The sequence below is a fragment of the Nuphar pumila genome, chromosome 17 (assembly GCF_984573655.1).
Source record: "Nuphar pumila chromosome 17, dmNupPumi1.hap1.1, whole genome shotgun sequence".
Classification (NCBI taxonomy): domain Eukaryota; kingdom Viridiplantae; phylum Streptophyta; class Magnoliopsida; order Nymphaeales; family Nymphaeaceae; genus Nuphar; species Nuphar pumila.
This window is the reverse complement of record NC_143265.1, coordinates 72,504,237-72,526,040: the sequence shown is the minus strand read 5'-3', so window position 1 is coordinate 72,526,040 and position 21,804 is coordinate 72,504,237. Positions and strand designations below refer to the sequence as shown.

The 21,804-nt window shown below is 36.3% G+C and overlaps 1 protein-coding gene across 1 annotated transcript; it reads right to left on the bottom strand.

Annotated features, from left to right (window-relative positions):
• Positions 1-13,401: 13,401 nt before the first annotated feature.
• LOC149812196 (uncharacterized) lies at positions 13,402-21,543 on the bottom strand. The gene is made up of 3 exons (XM_089992649.1): positions 21,371-21,543; positions 14,059-14,259; positions 13,402-13,755 (listed from the first exon to the last, which is right to left on the bottom strand). The coding sequence occupies exons 1-3, from the start codon at positions 21,479-21,481 to the stop codon at positions 13,720-13,722; spliced, it is 348 nt and encodes a 115-aa protein (XP_089848775.1). The 5' UTR covers positions 21,482-21,543; the 3' UTR covers positions 13,402-13,719.
• Positions 21,544-21,804: the final 261 nt, after the last annotated feature.

Sequence of the window (21,804 nt, the reverse complement as noted above, 5' to 3'; positions counted from 1 at the left end):
CTTGAATGATTTGAATGTATTGCAATGTTTGAATGTATTGCATGAAGTTATTTTCGATTTGATTATGTATCTTCGATAAGTATAGAGTTATGATTTGAATGTATTGAAATGTATTGCAATAACTTGAATGATTTGAATGTATTGCAATGTTTGAATATATTGCATGAAGTTATTTTCGATTTGATTATATATCTTCGATAAGTATAGAGTTATGATTTGAATGTATTGAAATGTATTGCAATAACTTGAATGATTTGAATGTATTACAATGTGTGAATGTATTGCATGAAGTTACTTTTTATTTGATTGTGTATCTTCGATTGGTATAGAGTTATGATTTGAATGTAGTGAAATGTATTGCAATGACTTGAATGATTTGAATGTATTGCAATGTTTGAATGTATTGCATGAAGTTATTTTCGATTTGATTATGTATCTTCGATAGGTATAGAGTTATGATTTGAATGTATTAAAATGTATTGCAATGTTTGAATGTATTGCATGAAGTTATTTTTTATTTGATTATATATCTTCGATAGGTATAGAGTTATTATGACTTGAATGTATTGCAATATTTGAATGTCTTGCATGAAGTTATTTTCGATTTAATTATGTATGCATGAAAATATAGAGTTGTGTAACTGATCTAATTGTATTGCAAGTTAAGGATAAGTTATTCATGATTAACAAGTGATGTCATATCTTATGTTTTAATGTATTGCAATATTTGATGTGAATGATTTGAATGTATTGAAATGTATTACAATGATTTGAATGATTTGAAGGTATTGCAATGTTTGAATGTATTATATGACATTTTTTATTTTTTAGAATATGGTTTGTGGAGGTTACAGTGGTCGAGCACCCAGTGGTAGCCAATATCAGTCTTTATCTTCACGGGCTGCTTCGATAGGTATATCATTTAACTAATTATATACTTAATTAGTTTAAATGCGCATTGTGTGAATTTCTAACTCATTTTTCTATAGATGATGTTTCGCCTGCACATGACCCACCTACATCAGTTGTTCATACAAGTCATGAGACAACGCTGGATGCAAGGTCTTCTCAGTCTGACACACGATGACAAATTCAAATAGTGTATATTGATAATCGACCGTAAGTATTTCATTTTCACTCATCCTATACTTATCTTATAAATATTGTATATTGATAGTTAATGTGTATCAATTCATGTGTAGCGCTAGGTTTGAGTTACAAGAAGTAATACGAGAGATTAGGCATTCACTAGTTCAACATCTACCATGACTGGTCGCTCAATGGAAAGAGTATATGAAGGAGGTGTTGGATAGATTGTGGTCTTCATTCATGGTATATAATCGTTTCTCATAGTTAATGTGTTTTATATTTAATTTTTTGTTATAGTCATGTCTACTAACTTTCTAAAATTATTTATAGGCTTTGAATCGCTTCGTGACTACGATGAAAGAGCATGACCCAAAAAAGTTGTGGCAGAAGGTGACTGTCAATCGATTTACAGATATACTGCACAATATGAAAACTGTAGCAAGAAAAGTATATGGCGGGATAGATGATTCACTGCAGTGAATGGGTCATGGCCCTCCTACTATCAGGTCAGATGTTTGGAATGCAATGTGCGACAAGTGGGCGGGGCATGAATTTCGAAACTGCTCAGCGAAAGCTGTACAAAACTGAGCAAAGATGTCTGATGCCCATCTACACAGGTGAATCTAGGACTTTTGAGAGCCATCTGAAGAAAATGGTAACTCATCAATATATATTGTCAATTTTATAAGTATTATTGCATACCTGTTAAATACTTTTTTTATCATTTAACTTCGCAGGAAGCAGAAAAAGGAGGCATTGTGTCATAAAATGATGTGTTTGTTAAAACACATAAACGTAAGACCATAGAAGAGTTCGTATCAGAGAATGAGAGAATGACAACGGTATGTATTTATTGTATAAATAAACATTGTAATATATAAGTTATCATAAACATTATAATTCTTAATTATTAATCTACATTATAATCATTACTTTGTAGGAGTCATACGAGCAACAGATGGTAGAGCGATATGGCGATGACTCCACTCAGCATCCGCCTTTTGATCCTGTAGGATAGGTGACTGCAACAGGTGAAGCCAAAAAGGGTCATGTATTCAGGTTTGAGAGTAATATGAACACCTCATCAGTCGTTGCCTCCTTCAGTCATGGCTCACAAAGTTCTCCCGCCAGCATCAGCTTCAAGCATCCGACTAACCCGCCTAATTCTTGGGATGGTGTCCGCCAGCTTGTTAAGGACACAATGTGTGACTATTTACATAAAGCAATTTTCGACGTTGTCCGTAATGAGTTGTGCAACTTTTTTTGGGACATGAGAACTTCGTCTGCAGGTGCCTGTCAGGTATGAAAGTTTCATGTGATTTGTTTCATGTCGTTAGATTTCAAGCTAGTATATGCATTATTAGAACACATATTTGCATAATTGAATCATTATGAATTGTTTATGTCAGCCTTAGAACACATCTGAATTCTGTTAATATCCCTCACTTTATTGCTAGCTAGATTATGTGTAATTCACTCATGTTACTTTGATTGTCTTAACTTAGATGCATTGCATATAATTTATTTCATTATATTTTGTTTATCAATACTAACCTTTTTTTTCTCTTGTAGGATGTTGGAGATAATCAGCGTAGAGGAGCTGAAGGGGTAGATCGAGACAATGAAGAAGATAACGCACAGAATCTTGGCGATGATTAGATTTATGTGTTGAATTTATTGTACCTTCTTGTTGTTTCAAAAGAAACTCTTTGTAAATGTTCACTTGTAAATAATTAGAACTTGGCGAGGATTATAGTGGATCGATAAATTATTTTAGTTGCTTTTTATATATATTTTTTATGTGTACTTTATTTTTTATACACATAAAATATAAATTGTACAGAAAATATAAATTGTATCACGAGAATTTTTTCTCAATATTTATATTTTAAACAATTTTTTTAATTTTTTTTTTATTCTTTACGACAGATTAGCGACGGATATTATCCGTTGCTATTTAGTATCGGTGTCTAATTTTGTGACGGATTAGAGACGAATATTTATCCATCATAAAAGTGAATCGGCCACTGATTTGCGATGAATTTTAATTCACCGTTAATTTCGTCGTTATTGTAGCGACAAAATTAGCGACGGATTTTAATTCGTCGCCAAACCAAATCTCCGCAGATTAACGACAGCCTTGCGATGAATCATGTCATTCGCTAATTCAGCGCAAATTAGTGACGAAACTAGCGACAGATAGTTTCTATTGCTAATTAGCGACTAAAATTTTGCGATGAAAGTTAGCCATCGCTAATTTGTTGCTAAACTTTACAGCGATGGATTGGCGACGGATTGAGGTCGTCGCTAATTCACAGATTTTTTGTAGTGAATATCACATGATACAGGAATCAATAAGTATATGATGTATGCACTACTTGTATATACAATGCATGAATAACTTTTATCTCTTTATTAATAATTATAATGCATGTACATGTTTAATGCAAACTCATTTAAGTTTTCATCTCGATCAGTTCTCATGAATACTAAAACGAAAAATATTTTGAGGTTCAAGGTAGATCTCAGCTATATCTTAATTATATACAATTGTATTTTATTATACACTAGTATCACATACATGTTCCTCAACCAACTTTGGATACCCATATCCTTCATCAGAATATCGGGTACCTTTATCCAATGTCAAGACGATAAGGTCTACACATCCTCTGACGCCACTTCATTTGGTATATCAATATGCTACAGTTAAGCTAACAGTAAAAAAATTCTACAAACGTGATTAAGAAAATAAACCTCCATATCGGGTTCTTGGGATAAACAATGCCTACAACATTCAGTATCCTCACAATACCTCATGATTGCCATCCAAGGACCTCACTTATAAGTGAGCTATCAAGTAATCAAATTAACATATTATTCAGGTCTCTTTGCCTCTTTTAAATTATCATATGTTATTACCAAAAGAATAAAATGAATTCACATATTCACATCATGCACCTTGTCATGGATCATCTGATTGGACTATCACCCCGCTCAATCATACAACAACAACAACAACAACTACGCCTTCATCCCAAAACAATTGGGGTCAGCGATATGAACCAAAAAAGAAATTCATTTTGGGTCTTCCACATGAATCCTTTTCCTCCAATCATTTCGATCCAACGCCATGTCCTCGGTGAGGTTCAAAGCATTCATATCCTTTCCTATCATCTCCATCCAAGTCTTCCTAGGCCTACCCCGACCTCTTTTAACTAATATATTTTCCCATTTCTCCAACCTTCTAACTGGAGCATCATTAGGCCTTCGCCGAATATGTCCAAACCACCGTAAACGATTCTCTCGCATCTTATTTTCAATGGGTGCAACACCTACCTTCTTACGTATCTCTTCGTTCCGAATCTTATCTTTTATTGTATTTCCACACATCCATCTAAGCATCCGCATCTCAGCTACACTCATTTTTTGAATATGATGTCTCTTGGCAGCCCAACATTCCGTACCATAAAGTAAAGCGGGTCTAATAGTCGTCCTATAAAACTTTCCCTTCAACCGCAATGGCATTCTACGATCGCACAGCACTCCAGTAGCACTTTTCCATTTCATCCACCCAACCTTTATCCTATGATTTACATCTCCATCAATTTCTCCATACTTTTGAATGATGGATCCCAAATATTTGAAATAATCATTCACCGGTATATCTTGCTCACCAAGCTTCACTACACTCCCATCACTACTTCGTTGCTTACTAAACCGACATTCCATATATTCAGTCTTACTCTTACTCAACTTAAAACCTCTAGCTTCCAATGTCTGTCTCCATAATTCTAACTTAGCATTAACCCCAGCTCTAGACTCATCAATCAAAACAATATCATCAGCAAACAACATACACCACGGTACATTTTCTTGAATTGATCTCGTAAGCTCATCCATCACTATCGCAAATAGGAAAGGGCTTAAAGCAGATCCTTGATGTAACCCAACCGTTATCGGAAAATTGGTTGTCACCCCTCCACAAGTGCGGACATTGGTTACTACTCCTTCATACATATCTTTAATTATACTAATGTACTTGAGAGAAACACCTTTCTTCATCATTGTCCACCAGAGAACGTCCCTAGGTACTCTATCGTATGCCTTCTCTAAATCAATAAAAACCATATGCAAATCTTTGTTCCTCTCTCTATATCTTTTAATAAGTTGTCTAAGAAGATGTATAGCTTCCATAGTTGATCTTCCAGGCATAAAACCAAATTGATTCTCCGATATCATGACAACCTTCCTCAACCTAGACTCAATCACCCTCTCCCAAAGTTTCATAGTATGACTCATGAGTTTTATACCACGATAGTTTGTGCAATCTTGTATATCACCCTTATTCTTATATAAAGGCACCAAAGTACTCTTCCTCCACTCATTAGGCATCTTATTTGTTCGCCAAATCAAGTTAAAAAGATTTGTCAACCATTCTAAACCTTTCTCTCCCAAGCATTTCCAAGCCTCGATAGGTATACCATCTGGGCCAACTGCCCTTCTTGATTTCATTTTCTTCAAAGCCTCTGCAATTTCTTTCTTTTGAATCTTGCGCATGAAGTCACGATTTATCTCATGAAAAGGAATGGAGAAGTCTCCAAGATCTTGAGCATGACTATCATTAAATAGCTTATCAAAATAATCTTTCCATCTCTCCTTAATCTCCTCATCTTTGACTAAAACCCTTTGCGTTTCATCTTTGATACATCTAACCATACCCAAATCCTTCGATTTCCTATCTCTCATCTTTGCAAGCCTATAAATATCCTTCTCGCCTTCTTTGGTATCCAACTTGTCATAAACCTCCTTATATACCTTAGCCCTCGCGTTTCGAACAACTTTTTTAGCTTCCTTCTTTGCTATCATATACTTCTCCAAATTCTCATTATCACGACTCTTACTTAGATTTCTATAACACTCTCTTTTAACCTTAATAGCTAATTTGACATCCTCGTTCCACCATGATGTATCCTTACCTAGTGGTGCACCGCCTTTAGACTCACCCAATACCTCCTTAGCTACTTTTCTCATACCACCCGCTATCTTATTCCACATTGATTCTGAATCCTCCTCGAGACACCAATCAACTTCCTTAACTACCTGCTCTACAAACATTCCTTGTTTAGCTCCTTTCAGTGCCCACCACTTAATTCTAGGATCTATCCTATGTCTATCACTTTTGCGGCATTGTCTAATTCTAAGATCTAAAATTAAGACTCTATGTTGTGTAGCTACACTTTCTCCTGGTATAACCTTACAATCGATGCAACAACCCCTATCTCTCTTTCTAAGTAGGAAAAAATCTATCTGACTCGTATTAACCCCACTTTTAAATGTTACTAGGTGAGACTCCCTCTTCCTAAACCAAGTGTTTGCTAAGATCATATCATAGGACAAACAAAAATCTAAAATCCTTTCTCCACTTTCATTTCTTTCTCCTATACCATAGCCTCCATGGATATTCTCAAATCCATCCCTACTAATGCCTACATGTCCATTAAGGTCACCGCCGATGAAAAGCTTTTCTCCATAAGATGTCTCTTGTACTACTCCATCTAAATCTTCCCAAAATTGATGCTTAATGGAATAATCTAAACCTACTTGAGGTGCATAAACACTAATAATATTAATAATATCCGTACCTAATACTAATTTAATAAGTAAAATTCTATCACCCTTCCTACGGACCTCAACTACATTATCTATAAACTGACGACTCATAACAATCCCTACTCCATTCCTATTCCTATTTATTCCTGTATACCAAATCTTATATCCCCAAGGTTCTATCACTTTAGCTTTCTCACCTACCCATTTGGTCTCTTGAAGACATAAAATATCAATCTTTCTCCTACACATAACATCTACTAACTCTACCAACTTACCAGTTAAAGACCCTATGTTCCAAGTGGCTAACCTAATTTTATGGTCTTGGACTAACTTCTTTACCCCCACCCGTCCAACAAAGCGAGGGAACCCTTGCCTATTTGACACCACACCCGGGCGCCGGTGTGACGCGTCGCTTCTGGGCGACGACCTAGCAACCCTTGCACATTTATCACTGCCTCCGGGCCTAGAGAGTACAGCGCGTCGCTCAGTAGGGAACGCCCCAACGAAATTCTCATATTGGTTCATTTTCATAGGATATGACAAAGTTTTTATGCTGGCTGTCACAGGCCTACCGCAACCCTCCTCCTTTATCCGGGCTTGGGACCGGCAGTGTATAACTACACAGGCGGAGTTAATGTATAATTGTGTGCCAATAAATGTATAATTGTGTGCCAATAAATGTAATTAATCATATGCATCACAACACAATATAAACAATGCATTAACACAATTAATACATTCATATAATTAATACATTCATATGCACTAGCACATAACCATCAATAGACTCACATGTGACTTACTCATAAGCCACAATGTAATTTGGTTCATCTCTTAAACTGATTCATGCATTCAAGCAAGCATTTACCTCATGTGGCAATCACAAGCCACAAATCATACTCACATGTTGCTCATGATCAATATAGCATATATACAACATCACATTATGTTGTATATTATCATCATGCTTCATAAATATGGTTTAGTTCATATATAGAACCTTTACATGCATGCAAATCAACATATCAAATAAAATTAGGCCAAAATAGTTTATGTGCAAAACTGTATAAACATAATAACTTTCTATCAATGTAAATTTGGTCATGTCTCGCATTGAATGAAATAAACTTTAATATTTTTACTATGTATAAACACATGTGTTAGATGTCTACAAACGAAAACCTAGGGCCAAACTCGTTTTGGATTAGTAAATAATAATTTTTTTACTGAAATATATTTTTTATTTGTAAAACAGACATGTCTGGTTCGACTTTACCGAAGAAACATCCACCAATAAATTTATAGAATGAAATAAATTATATAATTTTTATCGTAGTTAGCTGGATGTAGGGGTGGCAAAACCTGACACGACCCGCCAACCCGCCTCTTCGGCGGGTTCGGGTTGGGCTTAAGCCAACCTGTTTAATAAACGGGTCGACCCGAGTAACCCGTTTATTAAATAGGTCGGGTTCGGGTTGGGGGTATGCCAACCCGGCTGACCCGTTTAATAAACGGGTTAGGCGGGTGGGTCAACCCGCCAACCTGCCAACCGTCTGCCGACCCGCCAACCCACCAACCCGACCTGCCAACCCGTCGACCCGCCGACCCGACCCATCAACTCGACCCGCGAACCTGACCCGCGAACCTGAGAACCCGTTTACCCGACCCAACCCCTTTATTAAATGGGTTGGCGGGTCGTGTCGGGTTACCCGTTTATTAAACGGGCCGGGTTCGTGTTTGCCACAGCCGACCCGTTTAATAAACGGGTCGGGTTCGGGTTGAGGGATGCTGACCCGCCAACCCGTCGGGTCAACCCGCCAACCCGACATGATTGCCACCCCTAGCTGGATGTGTCTATCACAAACTTCAAAAAAATTAGGTCTAAACTCCATTCTAATAGAGAATTAAAATTCACGCACTATAGCATGTTCCAAAAAATTTAGGTTATGAAAAAAACTTCTGTGAATTTTAATTCTCAAACCGTAATGAATTGATGAGCAAAATTTTTATCTTGTGTTATTTAATATATATACTAACACACATAAAAATCTTGGTCATCATCTAATATATATAGAAAAATAAAATCAACAAAAACATGTAGCTTTCATAGAATTTATGTAAGGATAAAAATTATGTGTTGACTTAGAGAGGTCGTATCTCTCAATCCAAACCTTAAATAAACCTATTTTTTTTTTAAACTGCTCCTATATGTTTGAAATATCGCTCTAAAATTTTAGAATTTTTGAGTTTACCATTTTAGAGAACCATAAATTTCTTTAAAGTTGATCGGGACATAAATAACATGACGACATGCATTTTTATGAAACACATAAATAATTCCATATTTTCATAAAGAAAACACAAAAAGCATGCATATCATTATTTTAATTCAATATAACCACATCATATACCATGTACACATCCAAGCATGCTGAAAATACAGAGGTCTAATTCATAAAATAAATCAAACATAATATTCAATATGTTTACCTAAAATCATCTATGTTTTTTTAAAACCAATTTTTGAAAAAGATATCGAATTTATAAAATCTCAAAATAAATTTTTAATTCATCAAAACCATATTAAATCTAAGCATGAACATATCTAACATGCTTCATACATCCATTCTAACATGAAACATGAATTTAAACATTAATTGTCATCTTTCTTGCATCAGAGAACATATTAAATCAAGCCTACAGTTAAAAATGAATATATAGAATCAAAACTTTGGTTTTAAAAATCAATATAATTTAAATCAAACCATAGTAACACGATTTCATACTTGATCAACCTATACTAAATCCTAAACATGTTGAATAATGAAAAACTTTGTAATTTTAATGCATAAACTCATGAATAACACAACGAGCACACAAACGGTTATTGAACCATGACAAAAACACCTGCAGTAAAAACCTAAAAAGAGACACTAGATCTTTATCCAAACTCAAGTGAATATTGTCTAAGGATAAAATACATACCTTGTATCAAACCATACTATAAAAAAATAAAGTAAAATTTTAGAGAGGAAGACTTACCTTGGCCTTTAAGGTTGGTCGACCCCATCTTCTTCTTTCTTTCCTTCTCTCTTTTTCTCTCTCTCTTTGCTTTCTCTTATTTCTCTCTCTCAAATCATTTGTTCCTTCTCCCAAAATCATGCGAGAGGGACGAGGCTCCCCTCTCTTTTTATAGAGGAGGGAGAGTTCTTTGGGTTGAAGTCCTCATTCATGGGAGACTCCTTCCCAAAACCATCTCTCTCTCTCTCTCTCTTAAAGTTTCTATATTGGGTGGGACTTCAACACAAAGGAGATTTTCTCAAGAAGACATCCCACCTTTGGAGTCTCCTACTTGAGTTCAAACTTCATCTAAACTTTTTCTAGAAAATATCTTAATTAATTTCTAATTAATCTCTAAAAATTAAATTCTTAATTGTAATGGATAATAGAATAAGCTATTGATCCTATCCAAAAGGGTCCATGATCCAATGTGACACCATACTCTATTTAATTAATTAGACATTATTAAATAATTAATTATTAAATTATCATGACTCGGCCGAGTTGACTTGTATCGGCAACAAACTAAGTTAAGAAATTAGGTGAACTCGGTTTAAACCAAATTCAAATTCAGCCAAGTCCTTATCATGGTGACAAATATCGCGAGATTTATAAAAATCTTGCAAAAAATTTATAAAAGTTTAAAATGGCTAAATTTCGCGATATTTAGAAAATCCCATGAGTTTTTTATTTATGACAATTTCTCACAAAAATATCATAAAATTTAGTAAATCTCATGATATATCATGTTATTTATGTATCGCTTTTTATGGTTTTGTTTTTAGGTTTTTCATGATTCTTTCAAAAAGCAAAGAACGAGTATTACTCGTTTTGCTTTACCGAAGGTTTGAAAATCCTACTGAGCTTCTCTAGGAGCGACAACTGTGAGTGGTGACACTGGACCAGTCTGTTTCTCCCTCTCTCTCTCCCTCTTCTCTTCTCCTCCTCATTTTTGTTTCTCTCTCTCGCTCCCTCTTCTCTGACTCACTCAATCACGGTTTCGATGACTAGTGGCTCACCGGTAAGTGAGTAAGTCAGTGAAGGTTATTTTACAGAGACACGGAGAGAGGGGTTTTGGTTGTAGTGACTCATCAAATCTTTTTTTTTGTTTATCACATACTGCAAAAAGAGGGTTTTACAGAGAGAGGGGTTTTGGTCGCTGACATCAATGATTTCGAGATTCCAGCGATTCATTTAGCAAATTTTTCAGTAATTAAAGCATGCAAAATGTAATTCGTGTTTGATATTTATATGTTATATTTGATGTTAGTGATGGGGTGATGAAAACACCGTGGGAACAGATGTAGAAGTAAGGTATATAACAGGCCTTCTTTAGGAGGGAATTTTTTCACTTTTGTTATTTTTATGTATATCATATTTGCGTGAGATCCTCTCCCTTATAAGGGAGAGTATGTAGGTGGTTTCACCCCCTGGGTAGCTGTTACACAACTTTACAAATTGAGTTAACAAACATATGCAAAGTGATTATCTGTTTTCTTGTTGTGGAATACCCTCCATGGGTCGAACCATCCAATGGGTGTAACAATTGAAGTCTAACCACCCTATAAAAAAAATGAATCTGCAACATAACATTCAACCTACCGAGTACGCGAAAGCAATAAGCACAGTATTGAATAAGTAATATTATCGTACTAGTGATCCAATGTTCTTATCTGCATTAGTTGTGGACTCTATCGAATTATACAGTTTTAACTCCCTCACATTCATATTCATTTTTCAAAGAACCCAGTGTTGGTTGTCCCAGTTAACAGGAATTAAGATTTGCAACATAAATCGAGTTTAAAGTTGTTGTACATATAAAAGTTTATGTTTTGCAAGTATGCAAAGTTGTCTAATAGATACATTGTTATATTAAAAAAAATGATACGATAATTGGCCGGTCTCCAAGCATCCACGTACCCCATCTACCATCTTTTTAGTTTTGACCATTTGTTGTGAACATTTAATGTTTACCAGTTAGTTTTCATTAGTCGATAGAAAAACATCAAAAACATCACTTTTGACTTTTGAAACTCAGACAAATACATGGTAAGGTAAATAGTCTTGAGACTCATACATATTGTTATTTGTTATTTTGCCTGTTATGGTCAACATCACCACATACACTACACTTGTATGACACAATATTCTTTTGTTATGTTCTCTATCTCTCACCTTAGGTCATCCTGCTTTAGAAACCACTTTTGATAGATAGACATGAATAAGAGTTGATGAAGAAATGTGTAGGACATTATCTGTCATTGAAAGGAATGTATATGCATTATATGCAGCTCGATACGATTCAATTATAAAATCTTCTAGTAGATTGCTCTCATACAAAATACATGTTTACATGAAATTTTGATACGATTCAATTATAAAATCTTCCGGTAGCTTGCTTTTATACAAAATACATGTTTGCATGGAATCCCTCTAATCCGTCACTCTTTGCAAGAGTATAACTTTTTTTCAAGGATGATTTCTCCTTCTTATTGAGAAAAAAAAACAAAGCTCAACACTTGTGTATGCAAAGTTAATACAAGCTTATTTAAGGGCACATACCACAATGTAGAATACTTGGGTTGGAGAGTGTCTAAAAAAGTACATTTACTCGATCATGCATTTTTTTTATGATGAGAAACCCACATGGAGAACCCGGCCACTTAATGGACCTGCCCCTCAACTTGACTTAACAGGTTTAGGGTCCAATTCTATATATATATATATTGTAAATGAGTTAGCTCAGGTTTTTCATGAGCTCAAGAGACAAAAAGCAAGCCAAGCTTGAACATCCACTGTACTAGGAAATGAAAGATCTAGAACTGTCCTCGGGTAAAGAACTGGAGATGAGGCACTTGTCCAGTTTTATCATGTGGGGATGCTGGAATTCACGGGTCACGTTTCACTTGGCACGCTTACACACCTCGGCATCATCTGTTACCTAAACAAGACATGTTTCTCATAATACCAAATTGGATCATGCTACTGCTGCATTCCAAATTCTAGCTTTATATTAGAACGAGCTACTTGCAGCTAAATAACACAAGACACAGTAGTGTAGGAAAATGGGTCCGTTCAGCAATTAGTATTCCCATGCGGTAAGCAGGGTCCTGTGTCAAGCTGAAGGCCCAGGATCGAACCCCGCTGTCACATGGGGTTGTTGTTGCTTTTACACGGTTCAGGCACATAACCCAGAGTTTTACCTTGCGGGGAGACGGGCCCGTTAGTGACCCGGTTCTCGGTGAGGGTTCCTTCTTCATAAAAAAAAAACGCATATGAGATATCAGAAGTGATATTCCATATCTATATTAAACAATTCAAGACCAATAAGAAAGGAGAAATTTGATGTGATCTCGTAATTCGAATGATTTTTTTACATCATTAACATTTTCTTTTTAAAAGATTTCACATTGGTCAGCACAAGACCTGCTCATTCAGGGGTCCAAAGTTCCCATCGACAAACTGAACCTGCTTAATGCCATAATCAAGCCAATGTAGGATGTATATTTGGCATAAAATGAAACATGCCCCAAGTTCAAGAAGCCAGTGTTCAGGATGCTTCAAAACATGCCCCAAGTTCAAGAAGCCAGTTGATGAACTTGGTCACATATTTCTTAAGCAAAACATCCGGATAACAGCATGATGTATTCCATAAACAGTAATTTCAATAACAGATCCGCAGAAACCACTACAACGTGGAGATGATGTTTTAGTCTTAGAACTACCTAATTACTTGCATATAAAAAGAAAATGTCGGAGTATTTTCAACAGTTCACATTGCCAAAGTCAAAAAAGCAAATAAAGCGGCATATATGCTTTACTCCGCAACAGCATAAGATTGAGCAATGGCATGAAAATGCAACTTGCATATGTTATTCCTCTCCCCCAACACCTAAAAGACTGAACGAAGGGTATCACTTCTAGAAATGAAAACCCAAGTAAAACTTGGTCTAGACATCAGAAGGTAGACCCGTTCCATCCAAAGTTTGAGCCCTGCAAGTTATCAAAAACAAACGTTAGAACCATGTAAACTCAGAAGAAAATAATCCAAACCAGATGCAAACATTACATCATACAATGAAAGGTTTGATTAGCTTTTTCCAACAAAAAGTTTGACACAAATTTCTGTCAGTAAAGAGTTAATTACATGATCTAGTTCTGATGTAAAGCATGCAAGCACTGTGCAAAATCTTGACCATGATGTGCCTAACAAACATGAAAAGGCAAATGAGAAACATACAATTTGGAAGGACCCACAACAGGTCATTAAGCAAAATGCTTGCAATGTGTCGTTACCTTGGTATCATAAAATTTGAGGAAGAAGCGCGACTTTGGAACAGATAACTTGGTCTCCAAAATGGCAGCAATTGCAGCACTAAGCTTTTTGTTTGTGTCTGGGTTCAAGCCGCCAATGGAGACCAGCTCCCCATATGCAGCAGGTTGTTCATTTCCTCCAAAAGAAATGGGTACTGATCCTTTCAGTACTATCATCACATACTGTACAGCCAATGAAAATTTGGTTGAGAAAGCACGTCCCAGAATATCAGCTTTTTCACCATCAAACAGAAGTGCACATGAACATCCAAACATTCATACCAGTTGCATAAACTTACAAATAAGCACAACATAACAACATTCACATTGCAATGGCAACAAAAAACCAAAGTGGCCTATCATGATATTTTTTAACAATACTTGCTCAGAATATAAAGGCCTTCAAGGGAAGGCAAATTGGGCAGCAAGGATGATGAGAATGTCATTTATCATAAACTGGTTATTTAAAAATACATTTTTAAAATTATTCTGTAAATTAACAACAATAATATATACAAGCCAAATGAAATGTTAAACATGAAAAGAAAATGTGACTGACTGATGCATAGCAACCATAGAGAGATCATATACCCATAAGATCATACCCAATTGCTTCATAACTACATATAAGCAAAACGCATAGCATCAATCACTTAGAATGAATAACATTAGCAAGCACATGAAGCCAATATGAACTTATCAAGCCTTAACTGAGATTTTGAACATAAACCTGTAAAAGAATTGGACAGCTCTGACTTGGGGTGGCTGGAATCCAGATATATGGACACTAGAATCAAGGTAACCAACTTCATAGCCCATGACAACTAATTCAATTCCATCTAAGATATAGGGGGAATATATGGCAGCACTATTCCGTTTACAGACTCACAACCAAAAAAACAGAAACCCTAGTCCCATTGCATTAAAATTTGTTTTATTCTAGATCACTATGGTCAACAACCTCTTAACAGGCAAATGGCAAGACCAAGTTGCTGAAAAAGGACAGAACATGGAACATCTTTAAATATTTGTCCATTTCAACATTCATGGAAGCAAACATCAATGCTTCATATAGAAAGAGAAGAATATATATATATATATATAAAGAAGGGGGACCATCCAACCAAAGGAAGGTCCAAAATCTACAACCAATGATAATTGACGGTGTTCCTTATCTACCGATCGAGTTTTTCATCGATTGAGCTTTACATATTGGATTTTTATTATTCATGTAGTGAGCGACATGTTTTGGATTATGAATTTTTGATGTTTAGTTAGATCTTAGATGTGTTTTTTAAAGCGGTAAAAATCAACAGCCCACTACTTTTTATTGTAAAGTTTTAAATGCATTGTGAGCCATCGAATTTTTACGTTTCGAAAAACATGTCTATATGTCGTAAAGTCTTTGTGTAAAGCATATTTTTTACTAAATAAATTATAAAGAACAAATATATGAGGTCCGATGGATGAGATGCTTAAGCATTAGAGAAGGGGAGCTATCCGATCGTCGTTGATTGTAGATTTTGGATATTCCTTTGGTTGGATGGTGTGTGTGTGTGTATATATATATATATATATATATATATATATATATATATATATATATATGAGAACTTAACATATTAGGCCTCATTTCTCGTTCGGACCTATAGGTTTTAAGTGTTTAATGATTGATATGAACTATTAGATGTGTTTAGCATGATCGGTTTAGTGAGAATCGACTCTTGGATCATATTTTTTCGACGAAAAAACATGTTTTTATGAGCCAAAAAAACTTGTACCTTCATAGCCATTGATTTTGGATCACCAAAAAAACCTGTATACAGGTCAGATTTCGGCGATCCAAATGCTAGTTCCCACTAAACAAAACCTATAGATCACATCTACGATGTTAGACGTGAGAAAAAACACTTAAAACTACGATTTTTTAAGGGGCCTAACGAGACCTAACGAAAAAGGAGACCTAACTCTGCCTGTGTATAATTGTTTAGTTATACACTGCCGGTCCCAAGCCCAGATAAAGGAGGAGGGTTGCGGCAGGCCAGTGACAGCCAGCATAAAAACTTAGTCACACCCTATGAATATGAACCAATATGAGAATTTTGTTGGGGTGTTCCCTACTGAGCGACGTGTTGTACTCTATAGGCCCGGAGGCAGTGATAAATGGGCAAGGGTTGTTAGGTCGTCGCCCAAAAGCGATGCGTCACACCGGCGCCCGGGTGTGGTGTCAAATAGGCAAAGGTTCCCTCACTTTGTTGGACGGGTGGGGGTAAAGAAGATAGTTCAAGACCATAAAATTAGGTTAGCCACTTGAAACATAGGGTCTTTAACTGGTAAGTTGGTAGAGTTAGTAGATGTTATGTGTAGGAGAAAGATTGATATTTTATGTCTACAAGAGACCAAATGGGTAGGTGAGAAAGCAAAAGTGATAGAACCTTGGGGATATAAGATTTGGTATACAGGAATAAATAGGAATAGAAATGGAGTAGGGATTGTTATTAGTCATGAGTTTATAGATAATGTAGTTGAGGTCCATAGGAAGGGTGATAGGATTCTACTTATTAAATTAGTATTATGTACGGATATTATTAATATTATTAGTGTTTATGCACTTCAAGTATGTTTAGATGATTCCATTAAGCATCAATTTTAGGAAGATTTAGATGTAGTAGTATAAGGGATATCTTATAGAGAAAAGCTTTTCATCGGCGGTGACCTTAATGAACATGTAGGCATTAGTAGGGATGGATTTGAGAGTATCCATGGAGGCTATGGTACAGGAGAAAAAAAACGAAAGTGGAGAAAGGATTTTAGATTTTGGTTTGTCCTATAATATGATCTTAGGAAACACTTGGTTTAGGAAGAGGGAGTCTCACATAGTAACATTTAAAAGTGGGGTTAATACGAGTCAGATAGATTTTTTCCTACTTACAAAGAGAGATAAGGGTTGTTGCATCGATTGTAAGGTTATACCGAGAGAAAGTGTAGCTACACAACATAGAGTCTTAGTTTTAGATCTTAGAATTAGAAAATGTCGCAAAACGAATAGACATAGGATATATCCTAGAATTAAGTAGTGGGCACTGAAAGGAGATAAACAAGGAATGTTTGTAGAGCAGGTAGTTAAGGAAGTTGATTGGTGTCTCGAGGAGGATTCAGAATCAATGTAGAATAAGATAGTGGATGGCATGAGAAAGGTGGCTAAGGAGCTATGTAACAGGGATTCGGCTAGCAGGGTGTCGCACCCGTGTCGACGCGACTCGACGCGGGTGCGGTCAACCCGACCCTGAGTGCGTTGACCGCACTCAAGGTCATTTTGGTCCATTTTTTTGGATTTTTTTTTAAATTTGCCCTATGAAATGGGCTGCAGAATTTTAAAAAAAATCTTGGGGGGGGGGGGGGGGGGGGCTGCCCCCCTATAACCCCCCGCCATGGGAGGCCCCCCCTGGACCCCCGCCCGCTGACCGCGCAACGGGACCCGCGTCGGGGGGAACCCCCGGACCCCCTTCTATATATATATATATATATATATATATATATATATATATATATATATATATATATATATATATATATATATATATATATATATATATATATACATTTTTACCCCTACCGCACCCCCGCACCCATGTGACATAGCTAAGGAGGTATTAAGTGAGTCTAAAGGCAGTGCATCGCTAGGTAAGGATACATCATGGTGGAACAAGGATGTCAAATTAGCTATTAAGGTTAAAAAAGAGTGTTATAGAAATCTAAGTAAGAGTCGTGATAATGAGAATTTGGAGAAGTATATGATAGCAAAGAAGGAAGCTAAAAAAGTAGTTTGAAACGCGAGGGATAAAGTACATAAGGAGGTTTATGACAAGTTGGATACCAAAGAGGGCGAGAAGGATATTTATAGGCTTGCAAAAATGAGAGATAGAAAATCGAGGGATCTGGGTATGGTTAGATGTATCAAAGATGAAACGCAAAGAGTTTTAGTCAAAGATGGGGAAATTAAGGAAAGATGGAAAGATTATTTTGATAAGCTATTTAATGGAAGTCATGCTCAGGATCTTGGAGACTTCTCCATTCCTTTTCATGAGATGAATCGTGACTTCATGCGCAAGATTCAAAAGAGAGAAATTGTAGAGGCTTTGAAGAAAATGAAATCAAGAAAGGCAGTTGACCCAGATGGTATACCTATCGAGGCTTGAAAACGCTTGGGTGAGAAAGGTTTAGAATGGTTGACAAATTTTTTTAACAAGATTTGGAGGACAAATAAGATGTCTAATGAGTGGAGGAAGAGTACTTTGGTGCCTTTATATAAGAATAAGGGTGATATACAAGATTGCATAAAGTATCGTGGTATAAAACTCATGAGTCATACTATGAAACTTTGGGAGAGGGTGATTGAATATAGGTTGAGGAAGGTTGTCATGATATCGGAGAATCAATTTGGTTTTATGCCTGGAAGATCAACTATGAAAGCTATACATCTTCTTAGACAGCTTATTGAAAGATATAGAGAGAGAGGAACAAAGATTTGCACGTGGTTTTTATTGATTTGGAGAAGGCGTACGATAGAGTACCTAGGGATGTTCTCTGGTGGACAATTATGAAGATAGGTGTTTCTCTCAAGTACATTAGTATAATTAAAGATATGTACGAAGGAGTAATAACCAATGTCCGCACTTGTGGAGGGGTGACAACCAATTTTCCTATAACGGTTGGGTTACATCAAGGATCTGCATTAAGCCCTTTCCTATTTGCTATAGTGATGGATGAGCTTACGAGATCAATTCAAGAAAATGTGTCGAGGTGTATGTTGTTTGTTGATGATATTGTTTAATTGATGAGTCTAGACCTGGGGTTAATGCTAAGTTAGAATTATGGAGACAGACATTGGAAGCAAGAGGTTTTAAGTTGAGTAAGAGTAAGACAGAATATATGGAATGTCGGTTTAGTAAGCAATGAAGTAGTGATGAGAGTGTAGTGAAGCTTGGTGAGCAAGAAATATCGGTGGATAACTGTTTCAAATATTTGGGATCTATCATTAAAAAGTATAGAGAAATTGATGGAGATGTAAATCATAAGATAAAGGTTGGGTGGTTGAAATGGAAAAGTACAATTGGAGTGTTGTGCGGTCGTAGAATGCCATTGCGGTTGAAGAAAAAGTTTTATAGGACGATAATTAAGCTCGTTGTACTATATGGTACAAAATGTTGGGCTGCCAAGAGACATTATATTCAAAAAATGAGTGTAGTTGAGATACGTATGCTTAGATGGATGTGTGGAAATACAATAAAAGATAAGATTCGAAACGAGGAGATACGTAAGAAGGTAGGTGTTGCATCCATTGAAAATAAGATGAGAGAATCGTTTACGGTGGTTTGGACATATTCGATGAAGGCCTAATGATTCTCCAATTAGAAGGATGGAGAAATGGAAAAATATATTAGTTAAAAGAGGTCAGGGTAGGCCTAAGAAGACTTGGATGGAGATGATAGGAAACGATATGAATGCTTTGAACCTCACCGAGGACATGGCATTGGATAGAAATGATTGGAGGAGAAAGATTCATGTGGAAGACCCAGAGTGATTTTCTTTTTTGGTTCATATCGCCGACCCCAATTGTTTTGGGATGAAGGCGTAGTTGTTGTTTTTATTGTATATATATATATATATATATATATATATATATATATATATATATATCAAAGTTGTCAGTCGAGAAAGCAGGAGCGGGAAGCAATTTGGGAAGCGGAAGTAGGAAGCGAGGCACTTCCAAAATTTTAAGAAGCGGGAAGCGCGAACCGACTTACAAGCAAACCAAAAATCGTCGCAAAAGCGATAAGAGAAGCGAACCAAAAGTAACCTAGGAAGTGAGGGGGAAGCAAGGGAGAAGCGAAAAAACAGAAAAAGGAAGGAAAAACAAAAAAAAAAGGAAAGTGAGGGGAAGTGCGCTTGCCCTAAATGAAAAGTGTGCTTCCCAAATTTTTTTGGTGCTTCCCAGAAGCACTACGTTTCGCGCTTTCAAAATGCTCTTCAGGGAAGTGTGTTTCCCCATGTCCTATAGCGCTTCTAATAACCTGATATATATATATATATATATATATATATATATATATATTATAGAGCATAGGTGCTTGTGCATTAGGTGCTTGCAATACGTGCTTGAATGGGTTTTTCTGCTCCTTTGGTATTTTTTTCGCAGTTCTGACCCCATAAATGTGTTGGGCATAGTCGATTTACGAGGAATTCACACCTAGATCATCATGTGTTTTCGATGAAAAAAATGATATTTGGAGCCTCAAAGATTTTGGACCGCTGATTTTTCGAACCTTATAAAAACCCACCCATGTGTCAGAATCGACTCTTCAAGAGCTGATCCCTATAAAATCAAGAATATAGATCACATCTGGATGGTCAGAATTTAAAAATAAAATGAAAAAGACCTTAAAAATCCATAAAGCACCTATCGCAAGTACATAATGTTCAAGCACCTAGGCTCTACTCTCTCTACATATATAGATAGATACATATACACACGTGAACATCAACCCCGCTGTTTTCAACCAGAAATTGACAGCATCTGGTCTGTCAATCGCCAGTTTCTTGCATGGATATTTTTTGTCTTCACATAATTTCAATTAAAAAAGAACCAAATGGTTCCCTTAACTCGGATATGACATATACAATATATAAATCAACTGAACTCAGAAAAACAAAACAAGGAAAAGAAGAACAGACGGACTGTAGATAATGAAACTATGCATAAACATTGAGCGAAAAGACTAATCGGCTCTTATACATCCCATTTCTTACTGTTAACTGCTTATACGAGACTGGAAAAACTCAACAAAACAATCATAATCCATTTATAGCTTTTCAACTACGCATCAACCCATAGTAACCATCCTCACTTCCTAGCAAGATAACTACTGAACTGAAAAAGGGGATATCAAGAGGTGAAGAATACCAAAAAAATGTTCCATGTACTTGGGTATCTAACATTTCACTAGACCATACAGTTATCTGATAACTTCTCCAAATCAACATTCAGATGCAACAAATGTGGAACAAGTAATAGTGGTTATTAGTCAATCTCCACTGCCATAAAGCAAACTCCTTTTGTTTATCAATCCACCAACATCAAGGCATGCAATATGAGAACAGTATTTCTATAATAATCACCAAAGCCACCAAAGAAAACATGAAACAGGAGGAACACCCAATTGGGTAAAACACCACCAGTGATGGGAGAAAGAGAAACCAACAAAAGGAGGAGAGATAGAGAGAGAATGCTCACGCTCTCAGGTTTGCCGATGATATTGGCGACGTTCTTTGTGGCTTCGGCAAGGATGGAAGAGGTGTCGACGCCGTCGAGGCTCACGTTCGTTGAGATGTTCAGGCACGGCATGGCTACCACTCAACCCCTCTCAGAACCCCAAAAATATCTCCCTCTCTCTGTCTGTCTGTCTCTTAAATAGGAACAGTTGGGGTGTCAACGGATCAGGTATGATCCGATCTCGACCCGTACCAGATCCTATAGGATTTTGTTACAAATGGTCAGATTAACTATCCGGGTCGAACACATGAGATCCAATTATTAAATGGATCGGGTATGGTTTATGAAATTTTATACCAAAACTGTGTCCAGTTCCGATTATGATCCACAAATTTTCAATGTAAAAAACTTAAAAAAGTATTATTTTACCAGGTATGAATTGTGTCTGATTTATG

Excerpts from the sequence above, each read along its gene's own strand:
- LOC149812196 (XM_089992649.1), bottom strand. The coding sequence starts at position 21,481 with ATGCCGTGCCTGAACATCTCAACGAACGTGAGCCTCGACGGCGTCGAC. Across the intron at positions 14,260-21,370 it reads TCATCGGCAAACCTGAGAGC|TATGTGATGATAGTACTGAA; the intron begins GTGAGCATTCTC and ends TTGGCTGTACAG. Across the intron at positions 13,756-14,058 it reads TCAAATTTTATGATACCAAG|GGCTCAAACTTTGGATGGAA; the intron begins GTAACGACACAT and ends GATAACTTGCAG.